Genomic DNA, 20,186 nt, shown 5'->3' with positions numbered 1-20,186 from the left:
GGAGATCCCCGAAGCGGTTCCGGAGCTCCCGGAAGCGGCTCCCGAGCGGCGCCGGCGGAGCCCGAGGCCGAAACGGTTCCGAAGCGGGTCCGGAACTCGCCAGGCGGCTCCGGAATTTGCCGAGAGATTCCGAAGCCCTGCGGAGGTTCTCGAAGCGATTCCAGAGACCCGCGAAGCGGCCCCGGAGATCGCCCAGAGGTTCCGAAGCGGTTCCGGAGAGTCCCGAACCTCCTCCCGCCTTTCCGGAAGGTTCCGAGCGGCTCCGGACATCGCTGAGGCCGTTCCGCAAAGCCCCGAAACGGTTCCGAAGCGGTTCCGGAAGTCGCCAAGCACCTCCGGAGCTTCCCGCAGCGCTTCCGGAAACTCCCGAAGTCGCAGCGAAGCAATTCCGGAGCTTTACGAAGAGATCCCGGAAGTTGCCGAAGCGGTTCCGGAGAGTCCCGAGCGGCTCCGGAAGTTTCCGAGCGGCTCCGGAAGTTGCCGAGCCGGCCGGCCCTCAGCGCTCGCCCCCGGCCCCCGTCGCCCCCGGAGCCCCCGAACCGGAGCCGCCCCCGGCCCGGCCCCGCTCCCTCGGCCCCGGGGGGGGCCCGGACCCGCCCCGGCCCCGCCGCCCCGGCCCGGCAGGATGATCAAGCTGTTCTCGCTGAAGCAGCAGAAGAAGGAGGAGGAATCGGCGGGCGGCACCAAGAGCTCCAGCAAAAAGGCCTCGGCCGCGCAGCTCCGCATCCAGAAAGGTCTGAGGGGAGGCGGCGGGCGCAGTCTGGGGCCAGCAGGGCCGCACACTGGGGCCAGTAAGAGCTGGACACTGGACCCAGTAAGGGTCCCAAACTGGGCCTGTGAGGGTCCCGAACTGGGACCAGTAAGGGCTGGAAACTGGGGCCAGTGAGGGTCTCAATTGGGGCCAGCAGGGCTGCAGACTGGGGCCAGTAAGAGCAGCACACTGGGGCCAGTAATGGCCTCATACTGGGGCCAGTGAGAGTCCCGAACTGGGACCAGTGAGGGCACACATTGGGCCCAGAAAAGGCCTCGAACTGCGGCCAGTAACGGCCACACACTGAGGCCAGTAATGGCCGCACACTGGGCCCTGCCGGGCCTCAAACTGGGACCAGTAAGGGCCACAAATTTGGGCCAGTAAGGGTCCCAAACTGACCCAAGTAAAGGCTGCAGACTGGGGCAAGTAAGGGCTTCGAATTGGGGCCAGTATGGGCCGCACACTGGGCCCAGTAATGGCCGCACACTGGGCCCAACAGGGCATCAAACTGGGACCAGTAAGGGTCCCAAAGTGGGGCCAGTATGGGCAGCACACTGGGCCCAGTAAGGGCCTCAAACTGGGGCCAGTAAGGGCCTCAAACTGGAGTCATTAAGGATGACAGACTGAGAGCAGTAATGGCCTCAGACTGGGCCCAGTAACGGTCGCAGACTCGGCCCAGCAGGGCCGCACACTGGGCCCAGTAATGGCCGTAAACTGGGGCCAGTAAGGGTCCCAAACTGGAGCCAGTAAGGTCCTCGAACTGAGGCCAGTAAGGTCCTCGAACTGAGGCCAATAATGGCAGCACCCTGGGGCCAGTAAGGGCCTCAAACTGGGGCCAGTAATGGCCACAAACTGGGGCCAGTAATGGCCTCAAAATGGGGTCATTAACGAGCACAGACTGAGACCAGTAATGGCCTCAGACTGGGCCCAGTAATGGCCGTAAACTGGGCCCAGTAAGGGTCCCAAACTGGGCCCAGTAAGGGTTGGAAATTGGGGCCAGTCAAGGCCTTGAACTAGAACCAGTGAGGGCCACATGCTGGGGCCAGTAATGGTCGCAGACTGGGACCAGTCAGGGCGACACACTGGGGCCAGTAACAGCCACACTGGGCCCAGTAAGGGTCCCAAACTGGGGCCAGTAATGGCCACAAACTGGGGCCAGTAAGGGTCCCAAAGTGGTTCCAGTAAGGGCAGCACACTGGTCCCAGTAAGGGCCCCAGATTGGTCCCAGCAGGCCCTCATAAGAGTCTCAGACTGGTCCCAGTAAGGGCTGTGAACTGGAGCCAGTAAGGGCCCCAAACTGGGCCCAGGCAGGCCCTCATACTGGTCCCAGTAAGGGTCTCAGACTGGGCCCAGTAAGGGCTGTGAACTGGGGCCAGTAAGGGCCTCATACTGGGACCAGTAAGGGTCTCAAACTGGTCCCAGTAATGGACTCATACTGGTCCCTGTAACAGTCGCAGTCTGGGCCCAGTAAGGGCCATAAACTGGGACCAGTAAGGGCTTCACACTGGGCCCAGTAATGGCCTCATACTGGTCCCAGTAATGGACTCATACTGGTCCCAGTAAGGGCCTCATACTGGTCTCAGTAAAGGGCACATACTGGGACCAGTAAAGAACTCATACTGGGACCAGTAATGGCCTTATACTGGGGCCAGTGAGGGGCACATACTGGGCGCAGTAAAGGGCTCATACTGGGACCAGTAAAGGACTCATACTGGGACCAGTGAGGGGCACATACTGGGACCAGTAAGGGTCTCATACTGGGACCAGTGAGGGGCACATACTGGGACCAGTAAGGGTCTCATACTGGGACCAGTGAGGGTCACATACTGGGACCAGTGAGGGGAACATACTGGGACCAGTGAGGGGAACATACTGGGACCAGTAAGGGGCTCATACTGGGACCAGTGAGGGTCTCATACTGGGACCAGTGAGGGGAACATACTGGGTCCAGTAAGGGTCTCATACTGGGACCAGTGAGGGGCTCATACTGGGACCAGTAAGGGTCTCATACTGGGACCAGTGAGGGACTCATACTGGGACCAGTGAGGGGCACATACTGGGACCAGTGAGGGGAACATACTGGGACCAGTAAAGGGCTCATACTGGGACCAGTGAGGGGCTCATACTGGGACCAGTAAAGGGCTCATACTGGGACCAGTGAGGGGCTCATACTGGGACCAGTAAAGGGCTCATACTGGGACCAGTAAGGGTCTCATACTGGGACCAGTGAGGGTCTCATACTGGGTCCAGTAAGGGACAGGTACTGGTCCCAGTAAGGGGCACGTACTGGTCCCAGTAAGGGGCAGGTACTGCACATACTGGTCCCAGTGAGGGTCACATACTGGTCCCAGTGAGGGGCACATACTGGTCCCAGTAAGGGTCACGTACTGGTCCCAGTAGGATTCATATCCTGGTCCCAGTAAGGGTCACATACTGGTCCCAGTAGGGTTCATATACTGGTCCCAGTAAGGCCTTGGTGGGGGGCAGGTACTGGTCCCAGTGAGAGTCATGTACTGGTCCCAGTAAGGGTGGTGTACTGGTCCCAGTAAGGGTGGTGTACTGGTCCCAGTAAGGGTGGTGTACTGGTCCCAGTAAGGGTCGTGTACTGGTCCCAGTGAAGCCCCAGTGGGTCCCAGTAGAGCTCAGGTACTGGTTCCAGTAGGGGTCCCATACTGGGACCAGTAGGGGTCAGATACAGGTCCCAGTGTAGTCCCAGTATGGCCCCAGTGTGGTCCCAGTATGGTCCCAGTGTAGTCCCAGTATGGTCCCAGTATGGTCCCAGTGTGGTTCCATGATCCAGTAGGCCCAGTAGGTCCCAGTACAGCCCAGTATGGCCCCAGTATGGTCCCAGTATAGTCCCTAGTCCAGTATGGTCCAGTATGTCCCAGTATGGTCCCAGTATGGCTCCAGTATGGCCCTAGTTTGCTCCCAGTTGGCCCTGTGTGGGTCCAGGGAGGGGTTGGGTCATGGGGTCATCTGCACCTATGGTCCACGTTTTGTGGCCCAGTGTGGGCACCTGTTGTGTCCCAGTATGTGTCCCAGTGGTCCCTAGTGTACGTCCACCGTTGTCACCATGAGTATGGGCCCAGTTTGGTGCCCAGTTGTGCTGGGGATGGTGTCACTGAGGGGTTTGTGCCATGGGGTGTCATGGCTGTGTCACCTGAGTGTGTCACCTGTGTGACACCTGTGTGTGTCACCTGAGTGTCATCTGTGCCACCTGTGTGTCACCTGAATGAGTCACCTGTGTGTCTCACCTGTGTCACCTCAGTGTGTCACCTGTGTGTCACCTGTGTCACCTGTATGTGTCACCTGTGTGTCTCACCTGTGTCACCTCAGTGTGTCACCTGTGTGTCACCTGTGTCACCTGAATGAGTCACCTGTGTGTCCCTGTCTGTGTCTGTCACCTGTGTCACCACTGTCTCACCCGTGTCCCTGCTGTCCCACCTGTGTCCCCGTGTGTCCCCAGCTGTCCCTGTGTCCCCATTTGTCCCTATTTATCCCCAACTGTCCCCTGTGTCCCTGTGTGTCCCCATTTGTCCCAGTGTGTCCCTGTGTGTCTCCATGTCCTTGTGTGTCCCCATGTCGCCATGTGTCCCCAACTGTCCCCATTTGTCCCTGCTGTTCTCTGCTGTCCCCCCATCCCCCCTGTCCCCTCACTGTCCTTGTGTCCCCAGTGTCCCCTCACTGTGTCAGTGTCCCCAATGTCCCCAATGTCCCCTCAGTGTGTCACTGTCCCCTCAGTGTCCCCAATGTCCCCTCTGTCCCCAGACATCACTGAGCTGAACCTGCCCAAGGTGTGTGAGATCCATGTCCTGTCAGTGTCCCCTCAGTGTCCCCAATGTCCCCTCAGTGTGTTAGTGTCCCCTCAGTGTCCCCAATGTCCCCTCACTGTGTCAGTGTCCCCTCAGTGTCCCCATTGTCCCCTGTGTCCCCAGACATCAACGAGCTGAACCTGCCCAAGGCGTGTGAGATCCCTGTGTCCCCTCAGTGTCCCTGTGTCCCCTCAGTGTGTCACTGTCCCCTCAGTGTCCCCAATGTCCCCTCTGTCCCCAGACATCAACGAGCTGAACCTGCCCAAGACGTGTGAGATCGATTTCTCAGACCAGGACGATCTGCTGCACTTCCGCCTGCTCATCTGCCCCGACGAGGTGGGCACGGCCTGGGGACACCTGTGTCACCTCTGTGTCACCTGGGTGGCACCTGGGGGGCACCTGGGTGTCACCTGGGGAACCTGGAGCACCTGGGACCGGGGGAGGGCCTGGGGGGCACCTGTGGCACCTTCCTTTGTCACCTGTGTGTCACCTGGGGAACCTTCCTGTGCCACCTGGGGCACTTGGGGGCATCTGGGGAACCTTCCTGTGCCACCTGGGGGGCACCTCTGTGTCACCTGGGGAACCTTCCTGGGACACCTGGGTCATCTGTGTCACCTGGGGAACCTTCCTGTGTCACCTCTGTGTCACCTCGGGGGCACCTGGGGGGTACCTGGGTCATCTGTGTCACCTGGGGAACCTGGGGGCACCTGGAGGGCATCTGGGGAACCTCCCTGTGTCACCTGGGGCACCTTCCTGTGTCACCTGTGTGTCACCTGGGGTCATTTGGGAGGAACCTGGGGGGCATCTGGGGAACCTTCCTGGGGCACTTGTGTCACCTGGGACACCTGGGGAACCTTCCTGTGTCACCTGAGGGACACCTGGGGGGAACCTGGGACACCTGGGGGGCACCTGGGGAACGTGGGGGGCACCTTGGGGGCACCTGGCACTTGGGGAACCTCCCTGGGGCACATGGGGAACCTGGCACCTGGGGCACCTCCTTGGGGCACCTCCCTGGGGTACCTGGGAAACTTGGGGGCATCTGGGGTACCTGGGGAACCTCCTTGGGGAGAACCTCCCTGGAGCTACCTGGGGCGCCTGGAGGGCATCTGGGGAACCTTCCTGTGTCACCTCTGTGTCACCTGGGGCACCTGGGGGCACCTGGGGAACCTTCCTGTGTCACCTCTGTGTCACCTGGGGCACCTGGGGGGCATCTGGGGAACCTTCCTGTGTCACCTGGGGAACTTGGGTGGCACCTGGTACCTGGGTGGCACCTAGGGCACCCCCCTGGGGCACCTGGGGGGAACCTAGGGATACCTGAGGGTACCTGGGGAGCACCTGGGGTATCTGGGACCTGGGGACACCTGGTGGGCACCTGGGGGGCACCTGGCACCTGTGTGTCACCTCAGGCACCTCCCTGTGTCACCTGGGGGCATCTGGGGGACACCTGGGGAATGTCCCCTAGGGCACCTGTGTGCCACCTGTGTGCCACCTGTGTGTCACCTGTGTGCCACCTGTGTGTCACCTGGGACACCTGGGGGCATCTGGGGGACACCTGGGGAATGTCCCCTAGGGCACCTGTGTGTCACCTGTGTGTCACCTGTGTGTCACCTGTGTGCCACCTGTGTGTCACCTGTGTGTCACCTCAGGCACCTCCCTGTGTCACCTGGGGGCATCTGGGGGACACCTGGGGAATGTCCCCTAGGGCACCTGTGTGTCACCTGTGTGTCACCTGGGACACCTGGAGGGCATCTGGCACTTGGGGCACCTGGTATCTGGGGGGCATCTGGGGAACCTCCCTGTCCCCATGTCCCTGTCCCTGTCCCCTCCCCCTGTCCCTCTGTCCCCTGTGTCCCCTCAGTGACGTTTCTGTGTCCCCAGGGTTTCTACAAGGGCGGCAAATTCGTCTTCAGCTTCAAGGTCAGTGCTGGGCCACCCCTGGGGGGGTTTGGTGGCCACCAGGGGTGACTTGATGGCCACAGGGGGGGTTGGTGGCCATTGGGGGTCACTCAGTGACCACTGGGAGTGATTTGGTGGCCACCAAGGGGCTCTTGAGGGCTGGGGGGGTTGGTGGCCCCTGGGGGGGTTTGGTGGCCACCAGAGGTGACTCAGTGGCCATTGAAGGTGACTTGGTGGCCACTGGACACTGCCAGGTGGCCCCTGTGGAGGTTGGTGGCCATTGGGGGTGACTGGATGGTCACTGGAGGGGTTGGTGGCCACTGGAGGTCACTTGGTGGCCACCAGGGATGACTTGGTGGCCCCTGGGCCAGCTGAGGGCTGGAGGTCACTTGGTGGCCATGAGGGGTGACTCTGTGGCCATTGAGGGGGACTGAGTGGCCACTGGACACTGCCTGGTGGCCCCTGGGGGGTTTGGTGGCCACCAGGGGTGACTCAGTGGCCACCATGGTGGCTTGGTGGTCACTGGGGGGGTTGGTGGCCATTGGGGGTCACTCAGTGGCCACTGGACACTGCCTGGTGGCCCCTGGGGGGTTTGGTGGCCACCAGGGGTGACTTGATGGCCACAGGGGAGGTTGGTGGCCATTGGAGGGGGTTGGTGACCACCATGGGTGACTCAGTGGCCATTGGGGGTCACTTGGTGGCCACCAGGGATGACTTGGTGACCACTGGGAGTGACTTAGTGGCCACCATGGTGACTGGGTGGCCCCTGGGTGGGGTTGGTGGCCACCAGGGATGACTCAGTGGCCACCAAGCTGTGCCAGGGCTCCCGTGGGTCAGAGGTGGCCCCTGGGTGGGGTTGGTGGCCACCAGGGGTGACTCGGTGGCCACCAGGGGCCTCCTGAAGGCTCAGTGGCCCCAGGTGACCGGGGTGTCCCCCCAGGTGGGGCAGGGCTGGGGGGTGACTCAGTGGCCACCAGGGGTCACTCAGTGGCCATTGGGGGTTGGTGGTTACAGTGGTCACTCAGTGGCCATTGGGGGTCACTCAGTGGCCATCAGGGGTCCCTCGGTGGCCCCAGGTGACCGGGGTGTCCCCCCAGGTGGGGCAGGGCTGGGGGGGTATTGGTGGCCATTGGGGGTCACTCAGTGGTCACTCAGTGGCCATCGGGGGTCACTCAGTGGCCCCAGGAGGGGTTGGTGGTCACTCAGTGGTCACTCAGTGGTCACTCAGTGGCCGGGCTGTCCCCCCAGGTGGGGCAGGGGTACCCTCACGACCCGCCCAAGGTGAAGTGTGAGACGATGGTGTACCACCCCAACATCGACCTGGAGGGCAACGTCTGCCTCAACATCCTCAGGTGAGCCCCAAACACACACCTGGGACACACCTGGGACACACCTGGGACACACACAGTGACACACACACAGTGACACACACAGTGACACACAGTGACACACACAGTGACACACCTGGCCATGCTGCACCACCCCAACATCGACCTGGAGGGCAACGTCTGCCTCAACATCCTCAGGTGAGTGAGGGCAAAACACACCTGGGACACACCTGGGACACACCTGGGGGACACCTGGGACACACCTGGGGGGCTGTGACACACCTGGGACACACACAGTGACACACAGTGACACACACACAGTGACACACCTGGGACACACCTGGGACACACCTGGGGGACACCTGGGACACACCTGGGGGGCTGTGACACACCTGGGACACACACAGTGACACACAGTGACACACACACAGTGACACACCTGGGACACACCTGGGACACACCTGGGGGGCTGTGACACACACAGTGACACACCTGGGACACACACAGTGACACACACACAGTGACACACACACACAGTGACACACACAGTGACACACCTGGCCATGCTGCACCACCCCAACATCGACCTGGAGGGCAACGTCTGCCTCAACATCCTCAGGTGAGTGAGGGCAAAACACACCTGGGACACACCTGGGGGCTGTGACACACCTGGGACACACACAGTGACACACAGTGACACACAGTGACACACACACAGTGACACACCTGGGACACACACAGTGACACACACACAGTGACACACACAGTGACACACCTGGGACACACACAGTGACACACACAGTGACACACACAGAGACACACACACAGTGACACACACACAGAGACACACCTGGGACACACACAGTGACACACACAGTGACACACACAGTGACACACAGGGACACACACAGTGACACACAGTGACACACAGAGTGACACACAGTGACACACACAGAGTGACACACACACAGTGACACACAGAGTGACACACACACAGTGACACACAGTGACACACACAGTGACACACAGTGACACACACACAGTGACACACACACAGTGACACACACAGTGACACACACAGTGACACACACACAGTGACACACACAGTGACACACAGTGACACACACAGTGACACAGTGACACACAGTGACACACAGTGACACACACACAGTGACACACACAGTGACACACACACAGTGACACACACAGTGACACAGTGACACACACACAGTGACACACAGTGACACACGCAGTGACACACAGTGACACACACAGTGGCAACTGGAGGTTGCCATGGTCACTCAGCACACAGTGGCCACACACAGTGGACACCAGAGTGTGCACTCAGTGACACTCACGTGATCACACATCCGTGACCCCAGTGGGGCAACCCTCATGACCCACCAAGGTGAAGTGAGACATGTGTACCACCCCACAGTCGACTGGACAACGTGCTCAACATCCCAGGTGAAACAAGCCCACAACACACACTGTGACACACACTGGGACACACACAGTGACACACACAGTGACACACACACAGTGACACACAGTGACACACTCCAGTGACCACCCAACACACGGACAAGTGCACACCAGTGATGAGGCAACAGACACACTGTGACACACGGACACACCTGGTGGACACAGGGACACACTGTGACACACTGACACACACACAGTGACACACACACAGTGACACACTACACACGGGACACACAGTGGGCAACACACAGTGACACACTGGACACACACAGTGACACACACAGTGACACACACAGTGACCACACAGTGACACACACAGTGAACACACAGTGACACAACACACAGGGCAACGTGCACAACACACGGGTGAGCCCACAAAACACACGGACACACCGGGAGTGACACACAGTGACACACACTGGACACACACAGTGACACACCTGGTGAACACACAGTGACCACAACAGTGACACACACAGTGACACACACAGTGACACACACACAGTGACACACAGTGACACACACAGTGACACACACACAGTGACACACAGTGACACACACAGTGACACACACAGTGACACACACAGTGACACACACACAGTGACACACACAGTCACACACAGTGACACACCTGGGGGTACACACACACCTGGGGGCTGTGGTCACCTGCTGGTGGCCATGGTGGCTCCACTGACCATTGACCACTGGCTGTGGCTGCGGTGGATGCACTGACCAGTGCCACCACTGCCCACTGACCGCACTGTGCTGCCCACTGACCACGGCTCACTGACCCCTGACTGCACTGACCACTCACCACTGCCCACTGACCGCACTGTGCTGCCACTGACCACGGCTCACTGACCACTGACTGACCATCCAGCCACTGCCGCACTGCTGCTGACCACTGCTCCTACCCACCATGACCACTGCCACTCGGACCACTGCCCACTGACCCCACTGACCACTGCCCATTGCCCACTGGCCATGGCCATGATGGCCACAGTGACCACTGCCTGCTGACCCCTGACTGCACTGACCATTGGCCATGGCAGTGGCCGCAGTGGCCACACTGACCGCTGGCTGTGACCATGGCTGTGGCTGTGGCCGCAGTGCCCACTGACCGCAGTGGTGGTGCCTGCTGACTGTGGCTGCAGTGCCCGCTGGCCATGGCCACAGTGGCCGCAGTGTCCATGGCTGTGGCCACAGTTACCACAGTGACCACTGACTGTAGCAGTGGCCGCAGTGACCCCTGGCCATGGCCACAGTGGCCGCAGTGACCCCTGGCCATGGCCACAGTGGCCGCAGTGACCCCTGGCCATGGCCACAGTGGCCGCAGTGTCCATTGACTGCAGTGGCCGCTGCAGTGCCCACTGGCTGTGGCTGTGCTGGCCGTGGTTGTGGCTGCAGTGGCCGCAGTGGCCGCAGTGGCCGCAGTGGCCGCAGTGGCCGCAGTGACCGCAGTGACCGCAGTGACCGTGGCAGTGCCTGCTGACCACAGTGGCTGCAGTGACCGCTGGCCATGCCCACTGCCCATTGACCAGGGCCGTAGTGGCCACAGTGGCTGCAGTGGCCGTGGCTGTGGCCACAGGGCCTGCTGACCACAGTAACTGCAGTGGCCATGGCAGTGGCTGCAGTGCCCGCTGACCGCTGGCCATGCCTGCTGACCGCAGTGGCCGCAGTGGCTGCAGTGGCCATGGCTGCAGTGCCACTGCAGTGCCCATGCGTGCGTTGCCTGGTCCTGTGGCTGGCTGACCAGTGGCCGGTGGCCATGGCAGTGCCCGCTGGCCATGCCTGGTGGCCATGGCCGCAGTGGCTGCAGTGCCCGCTGACCCAGTGGCCACAATGGCTGCAGTGCCCGCTGGCCGCATGCGCGTGGCGTGGCAGTGCCTGCTGACCACAGTGGCTCAAACGCTGGCTGCATGCCCATTGACCGTGCCGTGGCCATGGCGCAGTGGCTGCTGTGGCCCACTGACCCAGTCTGAGGCCCAATGGCGTGGCTGCAGTGCCCGCTGGCCGTGGCCACACTGACCGCTGCCCGCTGTCCCTGCAGGGAGGACTGGAAGCCGGTGCTGACCATCACTCCGTACTGTCGCGCCTGCAGTATCCGGTCCGTGAGGGGACCCTGGGTGCCTGGTGGACACAATGGCTGGTGACACCCTGGGTGGCATTGGTGGTGTACTGCAGGGACACCTGGGAGCGGTGGGGACATCACTGGATCATTAGGGACCCTGCGCTACCTGTTGGGGGCTTGGGACACCTGGGGACATGGGGGGCTTGGGGACACACCTGGGGGGGCTTGGGGGGACATAGGGACACCTGGGGGGGCTTGGGGACACCTGGGGACATGGGGACACCTGGGGACACCTGGGGGGGCTTGGGGACACCTGGGGACACACCTGGGGGGGCTTGGGGACACACCTGTGGGGACATGGGGGGACATAGGGACACCTGGGGGACACCTGGGGACATGGGGACATCTGGGGACACACCTGGGGGACGTGGGGGGATGTGGGGGCACACCTGGGAACACACCTGGGGGGAGATGGGGACACGCCTGGGGGGCTTGGGGACACCTGGGGACATGGGGACACCTGGGGGGAGATGGGGACACACCTGGGACATGGGGGGATACACCTGAGAGTACCTGGGGGACATGGGGGACATGGGGAGACACACCTGGGGGACATGGGGCACCTGAGGGGACAAGAACACACCTGGGGACATGGGGGGACACACCTGGGGGGGCTTGGGGACACCTGGGGACACACCTGGGGATATGAGGGGGACATGAGGAACATCTGGGGGTGTAGGGACACATCTGGGGGGACATGGGGACACACCGGGAGATGTGGGGACACACCTGGGAATATCTGGGGACACCTGGGAGACCTTGGGGACACCTGGGGAGGGGCTTGAGGACACCTGAGGGGACCTGGGGACACAGCTGGGGACACATCTGGGGATGTGGGGACACTTGGGGACACACCTGTGGGGACATGGGGGGATGCACCTGAGAATACCTGGGGGACCTTGGAGACATGGGGACATTGGGGGACATGGGGACACACCTGGGGGACACCTGGGGACATGGGGACACCTGGCAGGGGGTGCTTGGGGACACCTGGGAACACCTTGGGGACACAGGGACACACCTGGGGGGGGAGTTGGGGACACCTGGAGGACACTTGGAGGATGCAGGGACACCTTTGGGACAGCTGGGGGGGGCTTGGGGACACACCTGGGGACACACCTGGGGACACACCTGGGGATGTGGGGACACGCCTGGGGACATGGGGGGGACATGTGGGGACACACCTGGGGGACCTTGGGGACATGGGAGGTGGCACCTGGGGGTGGTTTGGGGACTCCTTGGAGGCACCTGGTGGCCTTGGGGACACAGGGACACACCTGGGGGGCTTGGGGACACTGGGGGGGACATTGAGGGACACCTGGGAATACCTGGGGGACCATGGGGACACACCTGGGGGGGGTGCTTGGGGACGCCTTGGGGACACACCTGGGAACACAGGGATACACCTGGGGACATGGGGACATGGGGGGTGGCACCTGGGGACACCTGGGAGGGCTTGGGGACACTTGGGGGAACAAGGACATACCTGGGGACATGGGGAGACCTTGGGGGACATGGGGGTGGCACCTGGGAACACCTGCGAGGGCTTGGGGACACCTGGGGACACACCTGGGGACACACTTGGGGGGTCTTGGGGACACCTGAGGGGACGAGGACACACCTGTGGGGATATGGGGAGGGACATGGGGACACCTGGGGGGACACCTGGAGATGTGGGGACACCTGAGGGGACACCTGGGGACACAGCTGGGGATGTGGGGGACACACCTGCGGGGACATGGGGGGACATAGGGACACCTGGGGGGGTTGGGGACACACCTGGGGGACATGGGGGGGATACACCTGAGAATACCTGAGGGACCTTGGGGACACTGGGGGGGACATTGAGGGACACCTGAGAATACCTGGGGGACCTTGGGGACACTGGGGGGGACATTGAGGGACACCTGGGGATACCTGGGGGACCATGGGGACACACCTGGGGACACAGGGACACATCTGGGGGGGAGTTGGGGACATGGGGAGACCTTGGGGGACATGGGGGGGGCACCCGGGGACACCTGGGAGGGCTTGGGGACACCTGAGGGGACAAGGACACACCTGGGGACACACTTGGGGGGTCTTGGGGACACCTGAGGGGACGAGGACACACCTGTGGGGATATGGGGAGGGACATGGGGACACCTGGGGGGACACCTGAAGATGTGGGGACACAGCTGGGGGACCTTGGGGACATGGAGGTGGCACCTGGGGGTGGTTTGGGGACTCCTTGGAGGCACCTGGTGGCCTTGGGGACACAGGGACACACCTGGGGGGGAGTTGGGGACACCTGGGGGGACATTGAGGGACACCTGGGAATACCTGGGGGACCATGGGGACATTGGGGGACATGGGGACACACCTGGGGGGGTGCTTGGGGACACCTGGGAACGCCTTGGGGACACACCTGGGGACATGGGGACACACCTGGGGACATGGGGACATGGGGGGGTGGCACCTGGGGACACCTGGGAGGGCTTGGGGACACCTGGGGACACACCTGGGGACATGGGGGTGGCACCTGGGGCCATACCTGGGGGAGCACCTGGGGACATGGGGACACTTGGGGGAGTTGGGGACACACCTGGGGACATGGGGGTGGCACCTGGGGACACAGCTGGTGGCCTTGGGGACACACCTGGGGACATGGGGACACTTGGGGACACCTTGGGGACACACCTGGGAGGGCTTGGGGACACTTGGAGGACATGGGGACACACCTGGGGGGTGTTTGGGGACACTTGGGGGGGCTCTGGAGGGACCTGGGGAGGGTTTTGGGGTCCTGGGGGGTTTGAGGGGAATTTTGGGGATTTTGGGGTCCCCCTGAGCCCAAACGTTCCCCCAAAAGGAGCCAAACCCCAAAGAATGACTGGTGGGATTCTGGGGGAGTTTTAGGGAATTTTGGGATTTGGGGGTGTAAAGGGATTTTGGGAGATTTTAGGGGAATTTTAGGGGAATTTTGGGATCTCTCAAACCCCAAATCTCCCTCCCAAAGGAGCCCAACCCCGAGGACCCCCTGAACAAGGGGAGCCCCAAAATGGGACCCAAACCCCAAACAGGGGCTGGTGTGTGGGAATTTTGTGGGATTTTAGTGGGATTTTGGGGATTTTGGGACTTGGGTGCTTTAAGGGATTTTGTGGGGATTTTAGGGGAATTTTAGGGGAATTTTGGGATCCCCCTGGCCCCAAACTTTCCCCCCCAAAAGGAGCTGAACCCCAAACAATGACTGATGGGATTTTGGGCAGTTTTATGGGAATTCTGAGGGGTTTTAGGGAATTCTGGAATCTGGGTGCTTTAAGGGATTTTTGGGGAATTTTAGGGGAATTTTGGGATCTCTCAAACCCCAAATCTCCCTCCCAAAGGAGCCCAACCCCGAGGAGCCCCTGAACAAGGGGAGCCCCAAAATGGGACCCAAACCCCAACCAAGGACTGATGGGATTTTGGGGCGGTTTTAGGGAATTTTGGGATTTGGGTTGTGTAGGGGGATTTTGTGGGGATTTTAGGGGAATTTTGGGATAATTTTGGGATCTCTCAAACCCCAAATCTCCCCCCCAAAGGAGCCCAACCCCGAGGACCCCCTGAACAAGGGGAGCCCCAAAATGGGACCCAAACCCCAAACAGGGGCTGGTGTGTGGGAATTTTGTGGGATTTTTGGGGATTTGGGGACTTGGGTGCTTTAAGGGATTTTGTGGGAATTTTGGGACCCCAAACTTTGCCCCTCGAAGGAGCCCAACCCCGAGGACCCCCTGAACAAGGGGAGCCCCAAACCCCAAACAGGGGCTGATTTTGGGGCGGTTTTAGGGAATTTTGGGATTTGTGTTGTGTAGGGGAATTTTGTGGGATTTTAGAGGAATTTTAGGGGAATTTTGGGATCTCTCCAACCCCAAATCTCCCTCCCAAAGGAGCCCAACCCCGAGGACCCCCTGAACAAGGGGAGCCCCAAAATGGAACCCAAACCCCAAACAGGGGCTGATTTTGGGGGTTTTAGGGGAATTTTGGGTTTTGGGTTGCATGAAGGGACTTGGGGTTTTTGGGGTTTTCATCCCCCCATATTTAAGGCTCCCTCAAACCCCAAATTTTCCCCCAAAAGGAGGCAAACCCCAAACAATGATTTATGGGATTTTTGGGGGATTTTAGGGGAATTCTGAGGGATTTTATTAGGTGAATATTGGGATCTGAGGACTTTAAGGGATTTTGTGGGATTTTAGGGGGGAATTTTGGGATCCCCCTGACCCCAAACTTTCCCCCCCAAAAGGAGCTGAACCCCAAACAATGACTGATGGGATTTTGGGCAGTTTTATGGGAATTCTGAGGGGTTTTAGGGAATTCTGGAATCTGGGTGCTTTAAGGGATTTTAGGGGAATTTTAGGGGAATTTTGGGATCTCTCAAACCCCAAATCTCCCTCCCAAAGGAGCCCAACCCCGAGGACCCCCTGAACAAGGGGAGCCCCAAAATGGGACCCAAACCCCAACCAAGGACTGATGGGATTTTCTGGGATTTGTGGCACGTGAAGGGATTTTGGGGGGATTTGTGGGGTTTTAGAGAATTCTGGGATTTTGGGAGATTTTAGGGGAATTTTGGGATAATTTTGGGATCTCTCAAACCCCAAATCTCCCCCCCAAAGGAGCCCAACCCCGAGGACCCCCTGAACAAGGGGAGCCCCAAACCCCAAACAGGGGCTGATTTTGGGGGGGTTTTAGGGAATTCTGGGATCTGGGTGCTTTAAGGGATTTTTGAGGAATTTTGTGGGAATTTTAGGGGAATTTTGGGATCTCTCAAACCCCAAATCTCCCTCCCAAAGGAGCCCAACCCCGAGGACCCCCTGAACAAGGGGAGCCCCAAAATGGGACCCAAACCCCAAACAGGGGCTGGTGTGAGGGAATTTTGGGGGATTTTTGGGGGGTTTTGGGACTTGGGTGCTTTAAGGGATTTTGTGGGGATTTTAGGGGAATTTTGGGATAATTTTGGGATCTCTCAAACCCCAAATCTCCCTCCCAAAGGAGCCCAACCCCGAGGACCCCCTGAACAAGGAGGCTGCGGAGGTGCTGCAGAGCAACCGGCGCCTGTTTGAGCAGAACGTGCAGCGCTCGCTGCGGGGCGGCTACGTGGGCGCCACCTACTTCGAGCGCTGCCTGAAGTGACCCCAACCCCACCTGAGGGGGCAGAGACACCCCGGGAACCCCCAAAATCCTGCAGAGAAACCCCCAAAATATCCTGCAAAAATCCCCCAAAAATACCCAATAAAACCTGAGAAATATCCCCGAAAAAACGGTGAGATATCCCCAAAAGTACCCAACAAATCCTGCAAAAATCCCCCAAAAATACCCAATAAAACCTGAGAAATATTCCTGAAAATACTGTGAAATATCCCCAGAAATACCCAATAAAACCTGCAAAAATCCCCCAAAAATACCCAATAAAACCTGAGAAATATCCCCGGAAATACTGTGAAATAGCCACAAAAATACCCAATAAAACCTGCAAAAATCCCCCAAAAATACCCAATAAAACCTGAGAAATATCCCCGGAAATACTGTGAAATAGCCACAAAAAAACTGAGAAATATCCCCAAAAATACCCAATAAATCCTGAGAAATATCCCCGGAAATACTGTGAAATATCCCCAAAAATACCCAATAAAACCTGCAAAAATCCCCAGAAAATACCCAATAAAACCTGAGAAATATCCCAAAAACCTGCAAAAATCCCATTTAAAATACCCCATGGAGAGCCCAATAAAACCTGCAGAGAAACCCCCAATAAATCCTGCAAAAATCCCCCAAAAATACCCAATAAAACCGGAGAAATATCCCCGGCAATACTGTGAAATAGCCCCAAAAATACCCCATGGAGAGCCCAATAAATCCTGAAAAAATACCCCAAAAATCCCCAATAAAACCTGCAAAAATTCCCAGGAAAACACAATAAAACCTGAGAAATACCCCAGAAAAAAACTGTGAAATATCCCCAAAAATACCCACGGAGAACCCAATAAATCCTGGAAAAATACCCAAAAAAACCCAATAAAACCTGCAAAAAATTCCCCAAAAATACCCAATAAAACCTGAGAAATATCCCCCAAAAATACCCAATAAAACCTGAGAAATATCCCCAAAAATACCCAATAAAACCTGACAAATATTCCCCAAAAATACCCAATAAAACCTGCAAAAATCCCCTGGGAAAACCCAATAAAACCTGAGAAATACCCCAAAAAAACGTGCAAAAATCCATTAAAAATACCCCATGGAGAATCCAATAAATCCTGAAAAAATACCCAAAAAACCCAATAAAACTGAGAAATATCCAATAAAACCTGCAAAAAACCCAAAAAATACCCAATAAAACCTGCAAAAATCCCATTAAAATACTCCATAGAGAACCCAATAAAACCGGCAAAAATACCCCAAAATCCCAATAAAACCTGAGAAATATCCCCAAAAAATCCAAAAACCCTGCAAAAATCCCATTAAAATACTCCATAGAGAACCCAATAAAAACGGCAAAAATACCCCAAAAAATCCCAATAAAACCTGAGAAATATCCCAAAAATCCCATTAGAAATACCCATAGAGAACCCAATAAAACCTGCAAAATACCCAAAAAAAAACCCAAAAAACCTGCAAAAATCCCATTCAAAATACCCCATGAGAGCCCAATAAATCTGCAAAAATACCCAAAAAAAACCAATAAAACCTGAGAAATATCCCAAAAAACCATATCCCCAAAAATACCCAATAAAACCTGAGAAATATCCCCAAAAATACCCAATAAAACCTGAGAAAATCCCCTGGAAAAACCCAGTAAAACCTGAAAAATATCCCAAAAAACCTGCAAAAATCCCATTAAAAATACCCCATGGAGAATCCAATAAATCCTGAAAAAATACCCAAAAAACCCAATAAAACCTGAGAAATATCCCAATAAAACCTGCAAAAAACCCAAAAAATACTCAAAAAACCCTGCAAAAATCCCATTAAAATACCCCATGGAGAACACAATAAAACCGGCAAAAATACCCCAAAATCCCCAATAAAACCTGAGAAATATCCCCAAAAAAATCCAAAAATCCTGCAAAAATCCCATTAAAATACTCCATAGAGAACCCAATAAAACCGGCAAAAATACCCCAAAAAATCCCAATAAAACCTGAGAAATATCCCAAAAATCCCATTAAAAATACCCCATGGAGAACCCAATAAAACCTGCAAAAATACCCAAAAAAACCCCAAAAAACCTGCAAAAATCCCATTAAAAATACCCCATGGAGAGCCCAATAAATCCTGCAAAAATACCCAAAAAAACCCAATAAAACCTGAGAAATATCCCCAAAAATCCCAATAAAAGCTGCAAAAATACCCAAAAAAACCTGCAAAAATCCCATTAAAAATACTCCATGGAGAACCCAATAAAACCTGCAAAAATCCCCAAAAATCCCAATAAAAGCTGCAAAAATAGCCCAAAAAATCCAATTAAACCTGAGAAATGTCCCAAAAAAACCTGCAAAAATCCCAATAAAAATACCCCATGGAGAGCCCAACAAAACCTGCAAAAATACCCCAAAAATATCCAAAAAATCTGCAAAAATCCCATTAAAAATACCCCATAGAGAACCCAATAAAAGCTGCAAAAATACCCAAAAAATCCCAATAAAACCTGCAGAAAAAATCCCCCCAAAAAATCCCAATCCTGGAAAACCCCACAGAAAAAAAAACAAAAATAAAAAGATCCAAAAACCCCAATTAAAACCTACAAAAAAAAAAAAAAAATCCTAAAAAACCAATTCTGGAAAAAACCCTAAAAAACTTCAATTAAAAAAAAAAAAAACTAAATAAAACCCCTTTAAAAAATCTCCAAAAAGCCACAAAAAAATCCTCAAAAACCCCAAAAAAGCCCTAAAAAATTTAGAATAAAACACTAAAAAAAGCCCTCAAAAATGTCCCAAAAAATTCTGAAAAAACCCTAAAAAAACCCAAACCCCCCATAAAAAACCCCAAAACCCCCCCAAAATAAAAATCCCAAGAAAATCCTTCCCAAAATAAAAAAATCCCCCAAAAAATTTTATAAAATCCCCTCAAATTGCCAAAAAAAACCCCAAAAATTCAAAATAATCCCCCCAAAAAGTAAAAAATCCCCAAAAAAATCCCCTAAAAATTCTCAAAAAACCCTGAAAAATCCCAAAAGATAAAAAATAAATCCCAAAAAATCCCCCCTAAAAAAATAAAACCTCAAGAAATCCCAAAAGACCCCAAAAAAATAAAAAATATCCCCCCAAAAAAACCCCAAAATATCAAAAATAAATCCCCAAAACAAAAAAATAAATCCCAAAAAATCTCAAAAAAATCCCAATAAAATCCCCCCAAAAATAAAAGAAAAATTCCCTAAAAATTAAAAAATAATTTTTAAAAAATCCCAAAAAATTCCCCAAAACCCCAAAATATAAAAAATAATTTTTTTAAAACATCCCAAAAAATTCCCAAACCCCAAAAATTTAAAAATATTTTTTAAAAAATCCCAAAAAATTCTCAAAAACCCCAAAAATTAAAAAATAAAAAAAATTTTAAAATCCCTCCAAATTCCCAAAACCCCCAAAAATTAAAAAATAATTAAAAAAAAAATTCCAAAAAATTCCCTAAAACCCAAAAAATTAAAAAATAATTAAAAAAAAATTTAAAATCCAAAAAATTCCCCAAAAACCCCAAAAATTAAAAAAATAATTTTAAAAATCCCCCAAAATTCCCCAAAAATTAAAAAATAATTTTAAAAAAATCCCAAAAAATTC

General features: G+C 55.5%; 1 protein-coding gene and 1 pseudogene across 1 annotated transcript; one reads left to right on the top strand and one right to left on the bottom strand.

The window, feature by feature from the left end:
- On the top strand, positions 1-16,663 carry UBE2M (ubiquitin conjugating enzyme E2 M). The gene is made up of 6 exons (XM_064737340.1): positions 1-734; positions 4,805-4,899; positions 6,442-6,480; positions 7,708-7,811; positions 11,323-11,383; positions 16,351-16,663. Exons 1-6 carry the CDS (start codon positions 626-628, stop codon positions 16,543-16,545), a joined length of 603 nt encoding a protein of 200 aa, XP_064593410.1. The 5' UTR covers positions 1-625; the 3' UTR covers positions 16,546-16,663.
- On the bottom strand, positions 8,674-10,440 carry LOC135460502 (keratin-associated protein 4-3-like; annotated as a pseudogene).
- Positions 16,664-20,186: the final 3,523 nt, after the last annotated feature.

The sequence above is a fragment of the Zonotrichia leucophrys genome, unplaced genomic scaffold (assembly GCF_028769735.1).
Source record: "Zonotrichia leucophrys gambelii isolate GWCS_2022_RI unplaced genomic scaffold, RI_Zleu_2.0 Scaffold_49_388800, whole genome shotgun sequence".
In the NCBI taxonomy this organism is placed as follows: domain Eukaryota; kingdom Metazoa; phylum Chordata; class Aves; order Passeriformes; family Passerellidae; genus Zonotrichia; species Zonotrichia leucophrys.
The sequence above is the reverse complement of the archived record's forward strand: the minus strand, read 5'-3'. Positions and strand labels throughout refer to the sequence as shown.